This window comes from Martes martes (assembly GCF_963455335.1).
Source record: "Martes martes genome assembly, chromosome: 16".
NCBI lineage: Eukaryota > Metazoa > Chordata > Mammalia > Carnivora > Mustelidae > Martes > Martes martes.
Genome location: NC_137904.1, coordinates 50,675,916 through 50,692,615, shown reverse-complemented (window position 1 = coordinate 50,692,615; position 16,700 = coordinate 50,675,916). Strand labels below are relative to the sequence as shown.

General features: G+C 52.4%; 1 protein-coding gene across 1 annotated transcript in view; it reads left to right on the top strand.

The window, feature by feature from the left end:
• Positions 1 to 5,265, top strand: part of ERN1 (endoplasmic reticulum to nucleus signaling 1) — a 78,786-nt gene extending 73,521 nt beyond the window's left edge. The window contains exons 21-22 of the mRNA XM_080825464.1: positions 78 to 145; positions 666 to 5,265. Of these exons, the coding sequence (XP_080681590.1) occupies positions 78 to 145; positions 666 to 878 (281 nt within the window). The 3' untranslated portion in view covers positions 879 to 5,265. The remainder of the gene's footprint in view (positions 1 to 77; positions 146 to 665) is intronic.
• The last annotated feature ends 11,435 nt before the right edge of the window (positions 5,266 to 16,700 follow it).

The window sequence follows — 16,700 nt, the reverse complement described above, 5'->3', positions numbered from 1 at the left end:
CTTGGTCCCCAGGAGCCCCGGGAATTTTCCCCTTTAGACATGGGTTTGTTATATGGCATTCCTCGTTTCTTCCCTAGATCTGCGGAAATTCAGGACCTATAAAGGTGGCTCCGTCCGAGACCTCCTCCGAGCCATGAGAAACAAGGTAAGGGGGCCCGGTGACGGGTACAGCCACCTTCCTCCTTTCTGTTCTCTGTGGGTCCTTCCACTCCTACTAGAATTCTGACCTCGCAGGGCCAACTCGTTCCCTTAGACAGGTTTTCTCTTCTGCGATGTGGAGGTGTGAGGAGTTCCGCTCTGGGAAGCGGGCTGCCTGATGCTGGTGTCATCTGCTGACCTGTGTGTGCCCTGTTCCTGCCTGAGACAGCGCAGTATAAACCCCCTCGATGGGGACCTTCCCACAGAGGCCTGGCCAGTGGGCTACTCCAGCAGGGAAGCTTGTCCCTGTCTCCCCAGCCCTGGGCCTGACTCGGCTCTGAGGTGTCCTCCTGAAAGAGGAGAAACAGGGAAGGTAGGCAGATGGACCGTTGAGTACCTGCGCCTTTTCTCCTCGACAGAGAACCAATTAACATTCTGTTTTCCTTGACTCTCGAGAGGATCTTTTACCGGTGTTTCCTGGGCTTTCCAGCTGCTAACCTCCGTGTGTGTGTCCGTCTTGTTTGCAGAAGCACCACTACCGGGAGCTCCCTGCGGAGGTGCGGGACACGCTGGGCTCCCTCCCCGACGACTTCGTGCGCTACTTCACGTCCCGCTTCCCCCACCTCCTCTCCCACACCTACCGGGCCATGGAGCCGTGCAGCCACGAGCGGCTCTTCCAGCCCTACTACTTCCAGGAACCCCCAGAGCCCTGGCCTCCAGTGACTGCAGACACCCCTTGAGCCAGGGTGGCCATCCGTTCTGGTGGCCCCAGCTGTGACTGTGGGCCTGGTCTCTGCATGTCCGAGCTGGATGCCTCCCGGCTTAGCAGGGAGACCAGGCTCCCGAAACAAGTGCCTTGAGCTGCCCGCTCTGCCTCCAGCAGAGGAAGACGCCAACCCCAGGAGGTGGGAACCACGACCCCTTCTGACCTGTAGGGAGCTGGGAAGATGTTGGCCATGAAAGTTTTCCAGTTGGGGTCCTCTCCCAAGGAGGGCCCATCCCAGACGCAGTGACAGAAACATCCTCCGCCTTCTCCTGGACGCGCTGGCTTCAGACCTACAGTTTATTTTTTAAACTTCTTGTTTGGTGTCAGCCTGTGGGCCTGTAAGGAAGAGAGAGGAGGCAGTCCTGCGTTTTGCCTCCGTGCGGGACCAGGAGCATCTCTCTCCTCGACCAGCGAGGCTGAGAGGCACGAAATGGAGCCTCTGCTCTAAGTGGAGCTCCAGAGGGGAGGGGCGTTGGGGAGGAGGAGGTAGTTCAGAGGGCGTCGTTCCTGGGGATCGGAGATGCCTCACTCATTGCGAACGAGCCCAGAGTTCCCCAGGTCACTAGAACCAGTGTTCCTGGGGGGCAGCGAGAGTCCTGAGTGTGAGGCACTGCTTTGGGGCAGGTGAGCGCCGCCCACTGGAAGACAAGGCCGTGTCTGCTGATCTCTTAGAAACGAAGAGGGTACTCTGTCCTGAGTCCACAGTAGTCCAGTGCGTTGGTGGCCTTTGGTGGGTTTGGGGAATGTCTAGGAGCATGTGGGGGCAAGAGGTGATAAGTTCCCCCATCAAGAAGAGCAGCACCCAGGCAGGAACAGGCCTTTGGGACCAGAGGGGAGAAGGCCACATGCGACACTCACGGCCACCCTGGGGGGAGTCCTGGGCCAGCAAGTGGGCAATGAGGCTCTCTGTCCCTGGACCGGAGGACAGGCCAGGGGGTCGGGAGCAGAGGCCAGAGTCACCACGAGCTTCGTGGGCAGGCTTTTATGTTTCTCTTGGCAGATTTTAATAACTTTATATTTTGATCATACTGTAGAATGCTATGTTAGCAGAAGCTGAACTTGAAGCTTACTTGTGAAGAAGATAAATGCAAGATATATAATACACTTTATATTTTGTGTAGTACCAAAAGCCTCCATCCGCTCTGCAAAGAGCGTTCACGTTCAGAACGTGCTCTGATGCCGAAGAGTAAAGCAGTATAGCAAGGCTGTCCGCATCCCTTGAACAACTTGAAAGTAATATTCCCTCAATTATGTCAATACCATCTTTTTGGCTAAAATTAGTATAGTTTTTAACTTTAGTCTCAGTCCAAACTTGCTGTCTTTTCTCTACCAAGAGCCTTAGCGGTTCAATGTGATCAGGGTACAGTGTGGCGATGTCCCCCGTGTCCTTTGTCCAGCCGGGTGAGTGGGTCCTCGCCCTTCATTCAGTCCCGGCGAGCTCGGAGACCCCGCTCGGGAGCGAGGATGTTGCTGACGGACCGAGAGTGCTCCGTTCCTTCTTCCTGATGGTGGGTTGGGCTGAGGGCCACTCGTCAGAAGCTCTCCTGTGTCTAGAATTCAGTTCCCTTCCTTTCATAATGCCCGGACGTGCTTTTTTCTTAAGTTCCCATCATCCTCCATCTGCTGTTACCCCCTCCTCTCCGGTTACCCCGCCTAGACCTGGGAGCCCTGGGGCTGGGGGTGGGCATCGTGCTGCGTGTTCTCCACGGCACCCACGGTTTGGGAACACGGCCAGATGGCTGTCCTCTCCCCACTCTGCTGCATCTGCGCTGTTGTCCCTAAGGATCTGCGATCACTTTGCTGCCGGGCCTGAGTGTGATCCCCGCTCCCCGCCGCCGCCCCAGGCGGTCAGGTGGAGAAGGTGCCCCAAGTGATGGGCTGGCGTCAGGTCTATGGTGCTTCCATCTCGTGGCTGAACAGTGTCCTTGGGGGGGGGGGGGTAGCCAGTCACAGCTGGCTGCCCAGGGTGTGTGTCCGCTCCCTGTTTGGGCCCAGCTTGTCTTCAGAACAACTGTTTTTTAAATGCCCTTTCTCCTTCTCGCCTTCGTTTCTAACCACGCACCTTCTCAAGCTCATGTATTCGATGTATTTGACTTTGAGTACTCGCAGAGTGAGCCAGGCCAGATCCCGGGGGCTGGGGACGCAGAGGTGAACGAGACGGACAAAACCTCTGCTTTTGTGAGAGCGTGGAGGGAGAGACGCAGCAAACAGTAAAGATCAGGGCTCTGGGAAGAGCCGTTCTCCGCTTTGAGGAACCTGGTCACTCCTCAGCCCCTCAGGTGGCTTGAAGAGGTGTCCTGTGGCCCCGTCATCATGGAAACAGCTCGGGCATCCTCTGCTGCATCTCGCCCTCATCTCCAGAATCCTGGTCTCCTGTTTTGCTCTGCACCATTGCTAGAACAGGGTTCTGCAGCCTTGTGCGTCCTGTCACAGCAGAGCTGCTGGATCTTCAGCACAATTCCAGGAAGGCTGTTAACTTCTTGGAAGTACGTTGTCTTCATTTTTACAGCAGAATCTAGTTCCATCTGTTGGGAATCCCAGGGCCGCTCTCCTTCAGCCCGGTATTGAAGCCTGTGTTGAACCGGTCTTCAGTGCACCTGCCAGAACTTCTCTTGTTGCTTCTCGGGTCTTTTCACCTTCAGTTGAGCAAGAGCCCACATGTCCCTGGGCATCAGAGCACTTGCACTTTGGGGGATCACTGGTGCCTGCGGTGAGTCACTAAACCATCTAGTGGCAGATCTAAAACCCTGGGTGCAGGGGGGGCTCTCCCTCCCCCTTTCTCTCCGTGCCATAGTCGTCCCAGGCTCCTTTCAGTGAGAGCTCACTCCGACTTGTGACACGGATCTGCAGGTCAGTGGGCCCAGCGAAGGATTTTCTTTCTACCAACTCTAGAAGGAAGGCCTTGATCAGGGTCAAATTTTGGTTAAGTTTTGTGTGATTTGTTTCCCATTGCGGTTCTTTCTCACCACAGTGAGAGATGCATTGGCTGCTGATGTGAGCTCTCGCAGACGGGGTGGGGGGTGGGGGTGGCCCTCTGGGTTGCAGGCCTTTCTCTTCGTGGCCGCTGTCTCTCCAGAAGTTGGACTCCGGCCGGGTTTCGGTTTCCTGAGTCTGCTCTCGCTCTCCCGATCTGTGTGTTGGGTCCTCAGCCTGGAGGTCCTGGCAGGAGGTAGGCTGGTTCACCTGCTGCTGCCTTCTGTGCCATGAGAGCCGGGAGAGAGAGCACAGCGCCCCTGTGAAGAGCCTCCTTACGTTCTCTTTAGCCTTCTCTCTGCTCATTTAGTATCTGGACCCCCTTTTCTTCATGTATCCCGGTGTCTCTTCCTTGCTCATTCCTTCACCATCCTGGCGTTGTCCTTGTAGCTGAGTCTGGCCTGGCCTTGGCCTTTCCTAGAAGAAAGTTGCTGGGTGTCCCATAGAGATGAGCCAAAATTTCACCTTCCAAGGTTGGACCATGATCTTTTAAACCAAAGTGTCTCCTCATCCTGTACTTTGTTTTCTTGATGAAGCAGTGATTTCCGCCGCGAGTAACCCTGGTTCTGGTTGCTTGTATCCATGCGTGAATCCCTTCTGTATTCATTGGCCAACCACCAAGAAGGCACCTGCAGTGAGCCTCCCCCCCTGGGGCAGCCTTAACGTCCACTTCCGGCCCAAGTCCCCGCCCCTCTCGCCTCCCCCTGTGATCTGTGTGCGTCTGGTGGGTACAGTGTTCCTTTTCAGTATCCCAAAAGCTGTGATGGGGCCATCCCCACTTACCTAGGAAGCATTACCCGTCAACCAGGTGGCATTCTCAAATGCAAACCTTACGTAGTGTTCTTTTTGCGATGACCTATTTATTTAACCTATTTATATTTATTTAATTTTTACTCTGACGTGTATCCAGCTATAATTGCACTTGCTTCTAAAGCACATCAGATTCGTTTTGGACAACACACCCCTGACCATTCTAAAACTGGAAAAGGAAAAGTTATACTGGATCCTTCCATGGGATGGATGCCTCACAGTAGTTTTATCATGAAAGGGTGAGAAATTTGGTCAGGGTTCAAGTTTTCTCTTTTGAGTGATTTTTTTTTAAAAAAATTCTGTGCCATCGTGTCTTCTCTGTGGACAGTTGTTTAATGGGTATGTGTTAATTGTGCGATAGAATCCTCTCTGTGAACCTACAATCCTCTTTTTAGCTTTATATTTTATAAACTGCCAGATTGTACAATTTTTATGTGTATTTTTAAAGCTTGATGTGAGGGTAATTATCTAAGTTAAACAGCCTATTTTTGTACCTCCTGTACAGTTTTATAATTCTGCTGATTGATGAAGGCGTCTTGTGCGGCGCCCACCACAAATAAAGGTAGTTTTAGACCTGGCTTCATTTCCATGAAGGCTTGACGCCCACTCTCAGACAAGGGGTCATTCCCAGCGGTCTTCCTGGCCGTAGGGGCATGGGCGGTGAGGGTGAGCAGCTGATTCGGGCGGCGGGGGGGGGGGGGGTAGGGAGGGTGCGGTTGCTCGCTGGTGTCCACGGTGCGGTCCAGGGGGCTGGAACGTCCTCCTTGGTGGCCGCGAGGAAAGGTTCTTTGAAACCCTGCAGGGAGTCCCCAAAAGTATTGGTTCAGGCTGAATTCCAGGAAGCTGGCCCGGTTGGGTTGGGACCAAAATGCCCCATGGCGAGAATGAGACTCCAGCCGAGTTTGGGGGGTGTACAGTGAGGAGGACCGAGGAGCCCATGAAGGGGTTAAAACTGCTTTAGTAACTCGGCCTGTGCAGTGCTGGGATAGCCGTGAACTGAGTGTGTCAGAGGCACCTAAGCCGTTTACCCACAGGCCTAGGGATGAGCCCAGCGGCCAGTCTGGGCGGAACTAGAATCCCACCAGCTCGCTTCTTCCTTTCCATCTGGTGAAAAAGCCGAGGACGTTCCTTTCTCTTGCATTGCAGGAAGGGACCGCTCACGAGGCCCTGGGACCGGCTCCTTCCCCTCTGCCGGCCACCATCCAATCCCTCTGGCCGGCCAGGTCCCAGGAGCGCACCTGGGAATTAGGGATGCGCCTCTGAAGCTCGGGATCCCGGACCCCCAGGATGGGCCCAAACCCAAGGGAGCAGGAGGGGCTGCAGGAGGCTGTTGACGCCTGCTCGCTGCCTCCGGCCACTCGATGGCAACACAGAACCAGCTCTTGGAGTCCCCAGGGAGCTGCGAAGCCAGAGCAGGGGCTGCATTTGGAATTGGTCCAGGCCAAGGAGGGAGGCCACTGGTAGCACCCTCAGCTGTGTCCGAGAACAGAGACGCTCTCTGGTTCCCCGGGAGGGAAGACAGCAGGTGGTCGAGACACTGGCACGGCCAGGGCCGTGGTTCCAGGCCACTGAGGCAGTGTTCGCTGCTTGCATGCTGAGTCAGTGTCGGGCTGCAAAGACGGTGCTTTTTTCTGAATGTTGGATACATTTCATTAGGTAAATGCGTACATATACCAACAGTGTTTCATCAGCAAAGGCACTGACTCTTACTCTATTATTTGTCCCATCTGTCATTTGTGCTGGGTGCATGCCTGAGCTACAAGAGCTCATGAAAAGAGCCAACAACAGCCCCGTCGGTCTGCCCTTCCCACTGGGCCAGGCGCTGTGCCTGACCTCATTCCTCTCCCCCTGCAGACCAACATTTCCCTTCCAATCAAAAACGTACATCTTTTACCACAGTGAGACACTTACTGGACCCTTTGCCAAGACCAAAGATCAGGTGATGACCTTGTATCTGAGCCACTTAGCTGTGGGCAGAGGGAGCAGGGCTGGTAAGAACGTGGCAGCCCCTGGGAAACCATAGTAAAAGATGGGGGTAGAGGGAGCGGTTTCCAGAAACAGGAGAGGCAGGGCCGGCAGGACAGTAGCTGAGTGAATTTGGCCTCTGAGAGGGTTAGCAGGCGAGCTCAGTAGGTGTTCTTTCCTGCCTTCCCCAACCTTTGCCTCTCCAGATTCACCCAAGCCCGCTCGGTGATCTAGATGAAGCCATAAAGGTGTGCTCATTGGGTTTGCCTGCCGGCATCACAAACCTGGAAAGAATGACTCTTCACCATTGTGATTCATGACCCAGTCAAGATTCCAGAAGATAGCAAGAAGCTGGAATGCTGAGCCCAAACCCAACGGATGGTGGGGAGCCCTGCCTTGACATGATGTTGAGGTTGGGGATGGAGGGCAGGGCCGTAAGAGGCTTGGAAACTGCCACAGACACTTGAAACCAGAGATGTGGGGGCCTCAGACATCTGTCACATGATGAGGAACTGGCTTTGCTCCCTTGCTCCAGATGGTCTGGGCTAGCCTATCGGGGAGCAGGTTCTAGACGGGAGCCTGAGCTGCCCACAGTGCCGAAGGAGGCTGGACAAGTGAGCGAGGGCTGGGTCTCTGCAGGAATCCAGCAGAGGGGATGGGCCTCATCCTGAACAGATCAGGAAGAAATTCTTCCTGGAGTCAGAGGTTGCACTCAGGGCCCTTCCAAATAAGCATCTACGACTGAGGCCCGCCCCTCGCTGCGATGAGTTCCTGGAAAAGGCTGCCTGGCTGGGTGTGCCTCACAGGAAGCCGAGAGGGGGGGCACCGCAAAGGATCTGTTGATGATTGGAGGAGGCTGGGCTGGTGTTCTCCAAGATTCCGCCAGGGACGTCTGCTGTTCCAGACGCAGGTGCTCTAAGAGTGGTGACACAAGCCACCGCTGACTCATTGAGGACAAGTGTGCGCCTCAGAATTCCAGTTCCAAGGAATACTGCACTTAGGCAAAAAGGCCCGACGACCAAATAAACTCGGGAAATGATGGATTACAGACAGATTTCCTATTGACCGCAACACCATTCAGCTTTTCATATACTAACAGGAGGGGCACCCGGTTGGCTCTGTCGGTGGAGTGTGACTCCTAATCTCAGGGTCGTGAGTTCAAGCCCCACACTGGGTGTGGAGCCTACTTAAAAAAACAAACAAAAGAAAAACCAAAAACACCATATACTAACAGGACATCTTGAATCATTGCCTTTAATTCTTAATTTTTTTAAAGGATGTTTGGAGTGGCAGAGATAATAACATTTTCATCAAATCTTATTTTCCTCTTTCTGGATTCCTAGGAAGACAACCTTCCCAGCTTCGCCCGAAGCTAGGTTGGGGCACATGACTAACTCTGGCCAATGGCTGACAGGGGAAATAAACGGTGCCACTTCTGAGCCAAAGCCCAGGGCGCAAGCCTCCAGCTCTCTCTTCTGATGCGGTGATGGGCCGCATGGGCACGACACAAAATGGAAGCCACCTGAATCACGTAGGCCCCACACAGAAAACAAGCTGTCCTGAAAAGTCACCCGATTCAGAACAGACTTCTCATCCGTAAGATAAACAAACACACACACGAACCCTTGCGTTAAACCACTGAGATGCCTGGGCTAATTACCACAACGCAGCTAAGCCCATCCTGACTAACCGTTCAGGTAGAAAGTGTCCCAGAGAAAGGCTGCTACCCGTCACCTGAAAAGTAAGGGACAGTGCGCAGCCATCTGTGACTTTAGCCAACTAAAAAGTTCGTGTTGTCAACAATCTGAGGGGAACAAAGGAAAGGATTCTCTGTCTATTGCTCTGTCTTTCATCCACCCCCCTCCTGTCATGACTGGATGCCCCGTTTGGCTTCTATGGTTACCTGTGTTCCCCTGATGGTTTGGTGGTTAGCGGTGCTCATGGTGAACCCTGATGAGAAGTGGCTGAACCCCATAGAGGAAGTGGGAGGGGGAGGGCAATAGCACCCCACACACGCTGCCTTCCCTTGGCCTCACAGGGCCTGCTGGGTTCACGGTGCTCTCTCCCAGGGCTTGGGACATCCAATTGGCGGGGACCCGAGGAGGGTGAAGTTGGGAAGGAGAGTTCCTCTCGTTGGCACCCACTCTTCCCAGAACAATTTTAAAGGGGAGTAAAGTAGGGACTAAGGGGCAGAAGGTAGATAATTTACATTAGGCCCCATGCGGTGTAGAGCTGAGGGTCTGACCTCCATTCTGGTGACTCAGAAACCTACTCCCTTCCAATGTGGGAGCCGTGTTACTCTCAGCATCTGGGTGGCTGTCACAGGGAGGGAAGGGCAGACAGAAGGTGGAGAACTTGTTGGTTGCAAAGGAAGCCCTCTTCGATAGGACTTGCTGTAACCAGGATGACAAAACCCAGTGTCATTGTTTGGTAAGTCTTAGAATTTTTAGCTAGGTCAGTGGTTTTCGAACTCTGATCTTATCAGCATCGTGGTGTGGGAAACGGGAAACTTACACAGGCCCCGGTCCTATCCTGCTTCAACAAGCCCGGGTCTCTGCCTTCTTTGATTTCCAGGTGATTCTGGCATAACCCAAGGGTGAGAACTATCCATCTAGGCACTAGGCCATAGTGCCTAGATGGATGGAAGGAAGTTCACAAGATATGTACCATTAATGCTTCGGTGTGTCTCTCACCTATTAAAAATAAGTGAATACCAGTTTTTAAATCCAAACTGGATTGATATTGTACATACTTTTTAAAAAGCCTGGTTTCCACAAGCCAGTCCCCAGAGCTGAGGAACAGCTGGTCATCCCATTCCTTGGGAGGGCGGGTGAGAGCAAGAGTTTGGTTTCCTCAGCTACTGGCTCCCTGAAGGAACGTGGTCATGCCCTCCGTCAGAGACCCCCAGCACCCACCCTCAGCCCCCAGGACAGTATGTTCCATGGAAACTTTGGGAAGGAATCTCGCTATTGCCTGTTCCCAAAGACATGTCTGCATGTGGGTCTCATTTCCTCGTGCTGGACACTGGCAAGTCCTTTCAACCCAACGGCCTGTGTCTTTCCGTCAGGAGAAAATTGGCTTGTCTAACTTTTAAATCATTGTCTCCGCTCCATTTTCTGTTTATATTTTTTTTTAACTTCAAACAGTAGAATGTTGGGACTCTGGGTTTGATCCTCTGTGACGCTTATGCCTTATTTCTTATATTACATTTGTTGATTTTGTTCCTTCTGGAAAATGTCCCGGCTTTATTTCCAAAATTTGCCATGACACTTTTCTTAGTTTCAGCAATCGTTTTGCATTTCCAAGAGCTCTTGATCCCTGTCCCTTTCTTATGGGGAAATTAGTATTTGAGGATACTAATTAGACTTTTTTTTTTTTTTTTAACGGCTTTCTTCAGTTCTCTGTATCATCTCTGGATCCTTTGGGGTAATTTTGGTTTATCTTGATCTCTCTTTTCCAAGTTGAAGATTTTCCTAAGTGTTGTTGATGCTTAATGGGTTATACATATTAAAAAATGAGGCAGCAAAAGCTGATTGAGGCCCTGCGTTGGTAAGTAGAGCTTGTCAGCTGGTAAGCTTTGTTTTTAAGTTATTATACAGGGAATCCTTAAATGCCAGAGGGCAGAGGTCTTTGCTCTGGGGTCCTTCAAAGTTTTTGGAGAAGAGTCTTCTGACTGTTGGCCTGGGGATTAACCGCTACTATCTGTCCTTCTACATCAGGGGTCAAATGTTTTATGAACCAACTTCTAGTTCATTCTGGTTCTAACATGTCACTCCCAGCCTCCGCCATCCTTGCCCTGAACCTCCAAGGTGAAGCCCCTCTCTGGTTCTGTTGGACAGATGCGCCCCTCCTCAGCTCCACCTCATTCGTGTGTTACTGTAGGCCAAGGCCACTGCCCTTGGCTAGGGCTGTGGCCTGTAGAGGAGACCTAGCCTCCTGGGCATGGGGGTACTGTGTGGGCACAGCAGGGGTGCAAAGAAGGGATATCGGAGGGAGTGGATGGGACAGTGGTTGGCCCTGGGGTCCAGGCTGATGGAGGGAGAGAGGAATGTGGTCAGAAGAGATTCTAGAGATGAAGGATATGGAAGTGGAGCAGTATTGCATGGGGACAAAGTGAGATTTGGCTGCAGGGGTGGGTGGTGGAGAGAAAGTGAAGAAGACTCTTACAGTTTGAGGAAGCAAGCAGATGTTGAGGCTCAGGTGTAGCTGGGTCTTCTGGTCGAAACTGGGGTTGACCACGGTGGCAGCAAGAGTCAGGAGGCAGGGGAGGTAGAGGTAGACAGGAAGAGAGAGTCAAGTCCTCCAGGAATTCCAGGTTGGGCAATGGCCTTGAGACGGGGAGTTGGCTTGGGCCTCGGGGGCGCACAGCACAAGAGGGTGGGCTTGCTTCCCAAATGCTGAAGCCGTGAAGAGACAACCAATGATCAGTGCCCACCCAAAAATGAGTTTTTTTCTGCTTTTCAGTCTTTACTCAGGAAGAATGCGGGGAAAGAGGCATCCTCAGCCAGGGGCCAGGCTCCAGCCAGGGCGAGGCAATGGAGGGTCTGTGAAGAGGGGAGGGGTGTGGGCAGATTTTTCTCCAGTGAACCAGGTTTCAGAGGGCAAATGGGAGGTTTGACCAGAGAGAAGCAGCGTCCTGAAAATGGACGAAACTCAGGGGCTGGTGGGGACTGAGCACTGCATCCTTCAGACTGACAAGGCCCAGGGCCGTTCACACGCGTGGGTTAACGCACCTTCAGGCTGTGATCTGAATGGAAGGAAAGTTGCTCAGCAGCCGGAAGGGACATGGGGTGCCCAGGAGGTTGTGGGGCGTTGACTTTATCAGCTACTGAGGCCCTCTTCTACCCCAGCAGAGGAACTGAGGCAATTCTCTATTGTTACAACCGAACCTGACTGGCTGGGCGGCCTCGTTGTGGCCGGAGAGCCCCACGCAGCCGTGAGGGGAACAGGGAAGCTGGATCCAAGCCCCAGCACCAGCCCCCTGAGGTCCTATCCCTGCCGCTGGGCCCCAACCCTGCAGCGGGCCCCCCTGCACAGAAAGAATATGCGGTCAGAACCATTGAAAAAACACAAACACCTTGCAATACCTAATATTTAAAAAAATAACCTTTAACCGTATTCAGATATCTCTTAATCTATCATTCAGGCCCCAAAAGAGAACAGCCTCGCAGTAAAACAAAAAAGTCACCTCACACACCCTTGGATTTTGCCTTTGCTTTTCCAACAAGCCAAGTTGCTGCCTTTGGTGTCTTTTCTAAGGAAGCAGCTCTTTTCCCCATCTGGGTTCCTAGTCAAGCATCTCAGTTTATTCTCTCCCTTGCAGTAAAGGTGAAAGGAAGAAAAAGACAACAGGTGCCTACCCTGGCATCCACATTTTCCAGGGAAAAGGCGATCTTCCTTCTGGGAGAGGTCCTCTCAACTCGCCCTCGGTCAGCTCTTCGGCTGTTGGGTGGTTCCGGATAAGTCTGCTGCATCTATATAGATCACCGTCCTTAAAAACAGCCCCCCCCCCAGGATCCCAGCCCATTTCCAGCCTCTTTGTGTTTGCAAAGAAGTGTGACCTACCACGGCCACTCCATCTGGAGGATTTACTTCTGCCTCTCAGACTGAGGGGCAGGCCCCTTGTCACTTCGGCCACTAGATGGCGCCCGTGTGCAGCCTCGTTTCCTCCTCGGCCCGCAGCACCCTATGCTGTCCCCAGTCCCGTGTGTGGCCACTGCTCCTCCGAACTCTGGGGGCCTGCTCCCTATGAGATGAGACCGGGATCCAAAAAAAAGGCCAAAGGACCTGGCTTTGTAAACAACTCAAGTCCTTTATGAAAGTAATGCATATACACAAGTTCTTCTCACTTGAGCACTGACATGTAACATTAAATGTACAGCCCCCTCCTGTATGGGGGTGGTCTTGGGGTCTGACATTCTCTGGACCCACACAGTAGTCCAGAAGCCCTTCGAGGGTGCTCTAAGGTGGGCAAGAGGGTCTTAGAGCTTAGGTGTGGGAGCCCAATCGCCTGGAATAATCTTTGTGTGGCCTCCGGTTGCTGCTGCATACCTGCTCAAAAAACCCAACTACTCTACTCAACACCCACACCGAGTAAGCGCAGCAGAAACGCTGGCTGTCTGTATTCTCTGCATGTTACAGGTAGGCAGATTGAAGCTCAGAGAAGTTAGGCAACTTGCCCAAGGTCACACAGCCGGCAAGATGCTGTGCAGAGAATCACACTCTGCCAGAATGACCCACAGATTCCATCCTTCAGCCTGAAGGCCGCTAAGTCCATGAAGCACTGGCCTTCCAAGGACGTGGAATTTCTACTCTGAACCCCTGTTTCTACTTGTAGTTGCAACTCCCTTGACTTTTTTTTTTTTTAAGATTTTTCTTTATTTATTCGACAGACAGAGATCACAAGTAGGCAGAGAGTCAGGCAGAGAGAGAGAGGGAAGCAAGCTCCCCGCTGTGCAGAGAGCCCGACTCGGGACTCGATCCCAGGACCCCAAGATCATGACCTGAGCTGAAGGCAGAGGCTTAACCCACTGAGGCACCCAGACCCCGCCTTGACTTTATTTAAACGGAGAGCATATTCTTATTCTTGCTAAAGCAATGTGGTCTTGGGACCAGAAGCATCAGCATCACCCGGGAAATTTTAAGAATCCAAATTCTCCGGCCTCATGCCAGACTGGGTGAATTGGCAGCTCTGGGGATGGGGCTCTCCAAGGTGATGTGAGTGAAAATTCGAGGGCACTTTCTCATGTCTCAGAAAGCCAAGTCCCTAAGCTTAATTAAGTCCAACAAGCATTTCCTGAGTATGCACTGGGTGGCTGGGAGAAGAGAGCCCCAGAAACCTAGCACTGAAGGGAAGGAAATAGACATGAAATGGGATCTACCCCAGAAGCTACAAAATGGTGGGGGTGGGGGGGCAGAGACAGGGGTTGGGGGCTTGCAGGTCAGGGATGGACCTGAATGAGGCATCAGAACTGTCTGGAGCAGCTCTGAATGCAGGCACCCAGGGTTATGATCTGACAGTTCTGAAGTGGGCCCAGCATCTCGACTGCTCAAAGCTGCCCTTTCCTGAGATGGCTCTGGGGGCTTCACAGCCAGGCTTCGGTGGAGCTTGGCATCCTGGTGGAGTATGATACTGTTTGCAGTAAGAAGATGTCACCCATCCTTCGGAAGAGGGACCGCTGTGGCCTTCCCCCTTCCTTAGCTCACTCTTGGGGATTTTCAAGCACCTTCTGCACTCTGCCCCCAGCTGCCCACTGCCCTCCCCAGTGCACCAAAGGGGACCAAGCCCTCATGCTTCTGCTCCTGCTCACTTCCGGACTTCTCACCCCCGTTTCTGCTTTTCCACCCCGCGTGCTGGTGCTCTGCATTGTGCACCCTGGAATTAGCTGGAGAGCTTAAAAAACACAATATATACATACACAAGTTGCCACTGTTACCATGTGCAATGTTGGAGACACACTAAAAATAATATATGTGAAAATCCAATTTCACTGTATTTTAGGAGAGTCAGAAGCAGTGCTGGGGACCAGGTCTAGACCACCCTGGACCAGGGAAGGGTTGATAAGAGCCTATAAATGCCAGGGCCGAAGCCTACTTGACGAGCCCCTTCTCTCATTACGCCCCCTCTGAAAAGCAAGCTTGGGTCCCCAAGATCACACTCACCCATCAGGGAAGTCTTGCCAGGCTCCTGCCCTCCCCTCAGTACCAGGTTGTTACAGTTATTACAGTCCTGGCTCTGATTAGTGATTCTGGGCCTGATGCCTCATTAGCCAAGAGGGGCCCTGTGGGGGGTCATGCCACAGACCCCACGTACCTTGCTCAGACAACCCACGCATTCCTCTCTTTGCTCCCCTGGCCCAGGGAGTGTCTAGATGCAGCAAGATGCTATCTCTGACAAAACAGAACAAGTCTGAATTAGGAAGGAACCCTACGCAAGTCCCAGCAATCTACAATGAACTGCTTACACGCTCGGATTTTCCTCAATACAAAGCAATGTTGCTTTCACCCACCGAGAGTTCAAAAAGCAGTTGCCAAAATGCTGTATTACTTCCTAAACCTTAAACCAAAAGGCATGTGGAGATGTTCTCAAGCACTGATGCCTTTTCACTCGCCCTCTTACTGTGAAGACCCAGCACCAGATGAAACCGCCGGTGCCAGAGCCAATCCAATCAATGTGCAATTTTATTCTGGAAGATTCCTTGGTTGACTGATCAGGTTCTCTGGCATGATTCATGGTTTCTTACTGCAGACTCTGGTTACACAGGGCAGAATCCAGCTGAAACTGGCTTAAGCAAAAATGGCAAAAGGATAGGCTCATGGAAACCCACCTTCAAGAACAGGCCCTCAGGAATGGCTGGAACCAGGAGCCGGAATGCCATCAGAAAGTTTTCACCTCTTCTCTGTGCATTTTGACCTCCTCACCTTCTACAGATCCCCCCTTTCCTGTGAATGGGGTGATAGCCTCAGGTGGCATTTGTCTTCTGACCTCTGCATCCAGGCAGGGAAAGGCTCTTTCTATGACTTGTTAAACACCACCACCACCACCACCACCAAAATCCCTCAAGGTTAGACCTGAACACGGGGCACTGCGACACCAACCTTGGACCAATCATTTGACAGGAAAGTGGTATCGAGTAGGAGGACAGAAGCTCCCTAGAAAACCTTCTAGAATAGAGAAAGGAGGGGTTCCTCTCAAAAAGGGCCAAGTGCAGACATAACTCCTGAGGAAACTGCAATGAGACTGCATTCTAATTTGTGTCTATGACAGATGCCATCAAAAGTTTCAAGTCACGTGGGCTCCTCCAAGCCTTGGGCCCTGATGCCCTCCCACCCAACATCCCACATTGGCTTTGTTTCACCAGCAGTATGACAGGGAGATCCCAAAAAGAACTTTTGTGAAGGTGCCAATGCACAAAGATACCAAGAGGGATTGTTCCAGAACCCAGCAGACCCTCAGCGTTCATGGCCTTCCCTGACCCGTGGTCTGTCACATAATCTAATTTATGACTTTGCTCAGCCAGGAATTTAAATAGTAGGTAGGGCTGGCTTGTGGGAGCAAGATCCCCCGCTGGTGTGAGTCAAGGTGGCGGTCCGGCACCCACCCCTGCACCTGGCTTTGATACTTTCTGCCTATTGGGACAAACCACTCTGCTGGGGTAGATTTTATTTTTTCATTGCTAGGTGAGGTGGCAAATGTGGCAAGATCCACGATGGTCCTTGGTCACAAACAGAAGTCTCTCATGGCAGGACATGTACCATACAGGGAAGAGCCAGCTCTGGGACAGTGACCAGCCACCAGCAGGGGCATAATGGGCAGCTCATCCTGGACCCCTCTGCCCATCAAAGGGCCCCAGTGGTGCAGACACCGCACATCCAGAGAGAGAGTCGGGGGAGAGCCCATGTTTGTTGCTCAAAACCTTGCACCTAGAACTGTCCTAGGACTTGGTTATTCCACTTATGGGGTCTACACTTTGAAGACCTGAAAGCAGGGCCTGGAGGACGTGTCTGTGCCCACATCCAAGGCAGCGTCATGCACAGTAGCCAAAAAGTGGAAGGAACCCAGAGTGGATAAGGAATAGGGTGTACGCACGCAGCCGAGCGTTACTCAGCCTTAAAAAAGAAGCAGGTTCTGACACCAACTCTTGACACAGATGGCCCTTAAGGACATCTCGTGAAGTGAAGCAAGCCAGTGACAAAAGGACAGGCACAGTAGGGTCCTGCCGATGCATGGTTCCTGGAGTCATCTGATTTGCACAGACGGAGAGAAGAACAGTGGTTGTGGGGTCTGGGAGGGGCCAGGGACTGGGAGTTACTGTTTAATGGGACCACGTTGCAGTCTGGAAAGGAGACGTTGCTGGTGGTGGTGATGGGAGCAAGACAGTGCAAACAAACCCGAAGGCCACAGCACGGTGCCCTAAAAATGGTTAAAATGGTACCTTTTCTAGTTGCGTGTATTTTGCCACCATTAAAAAAAAAATACAAGCGGGAGGGGTCTGAAAATGAGGTTCATCTGAATGGGGAGCCTGGCACAGGAAAGCACGTAACTCCG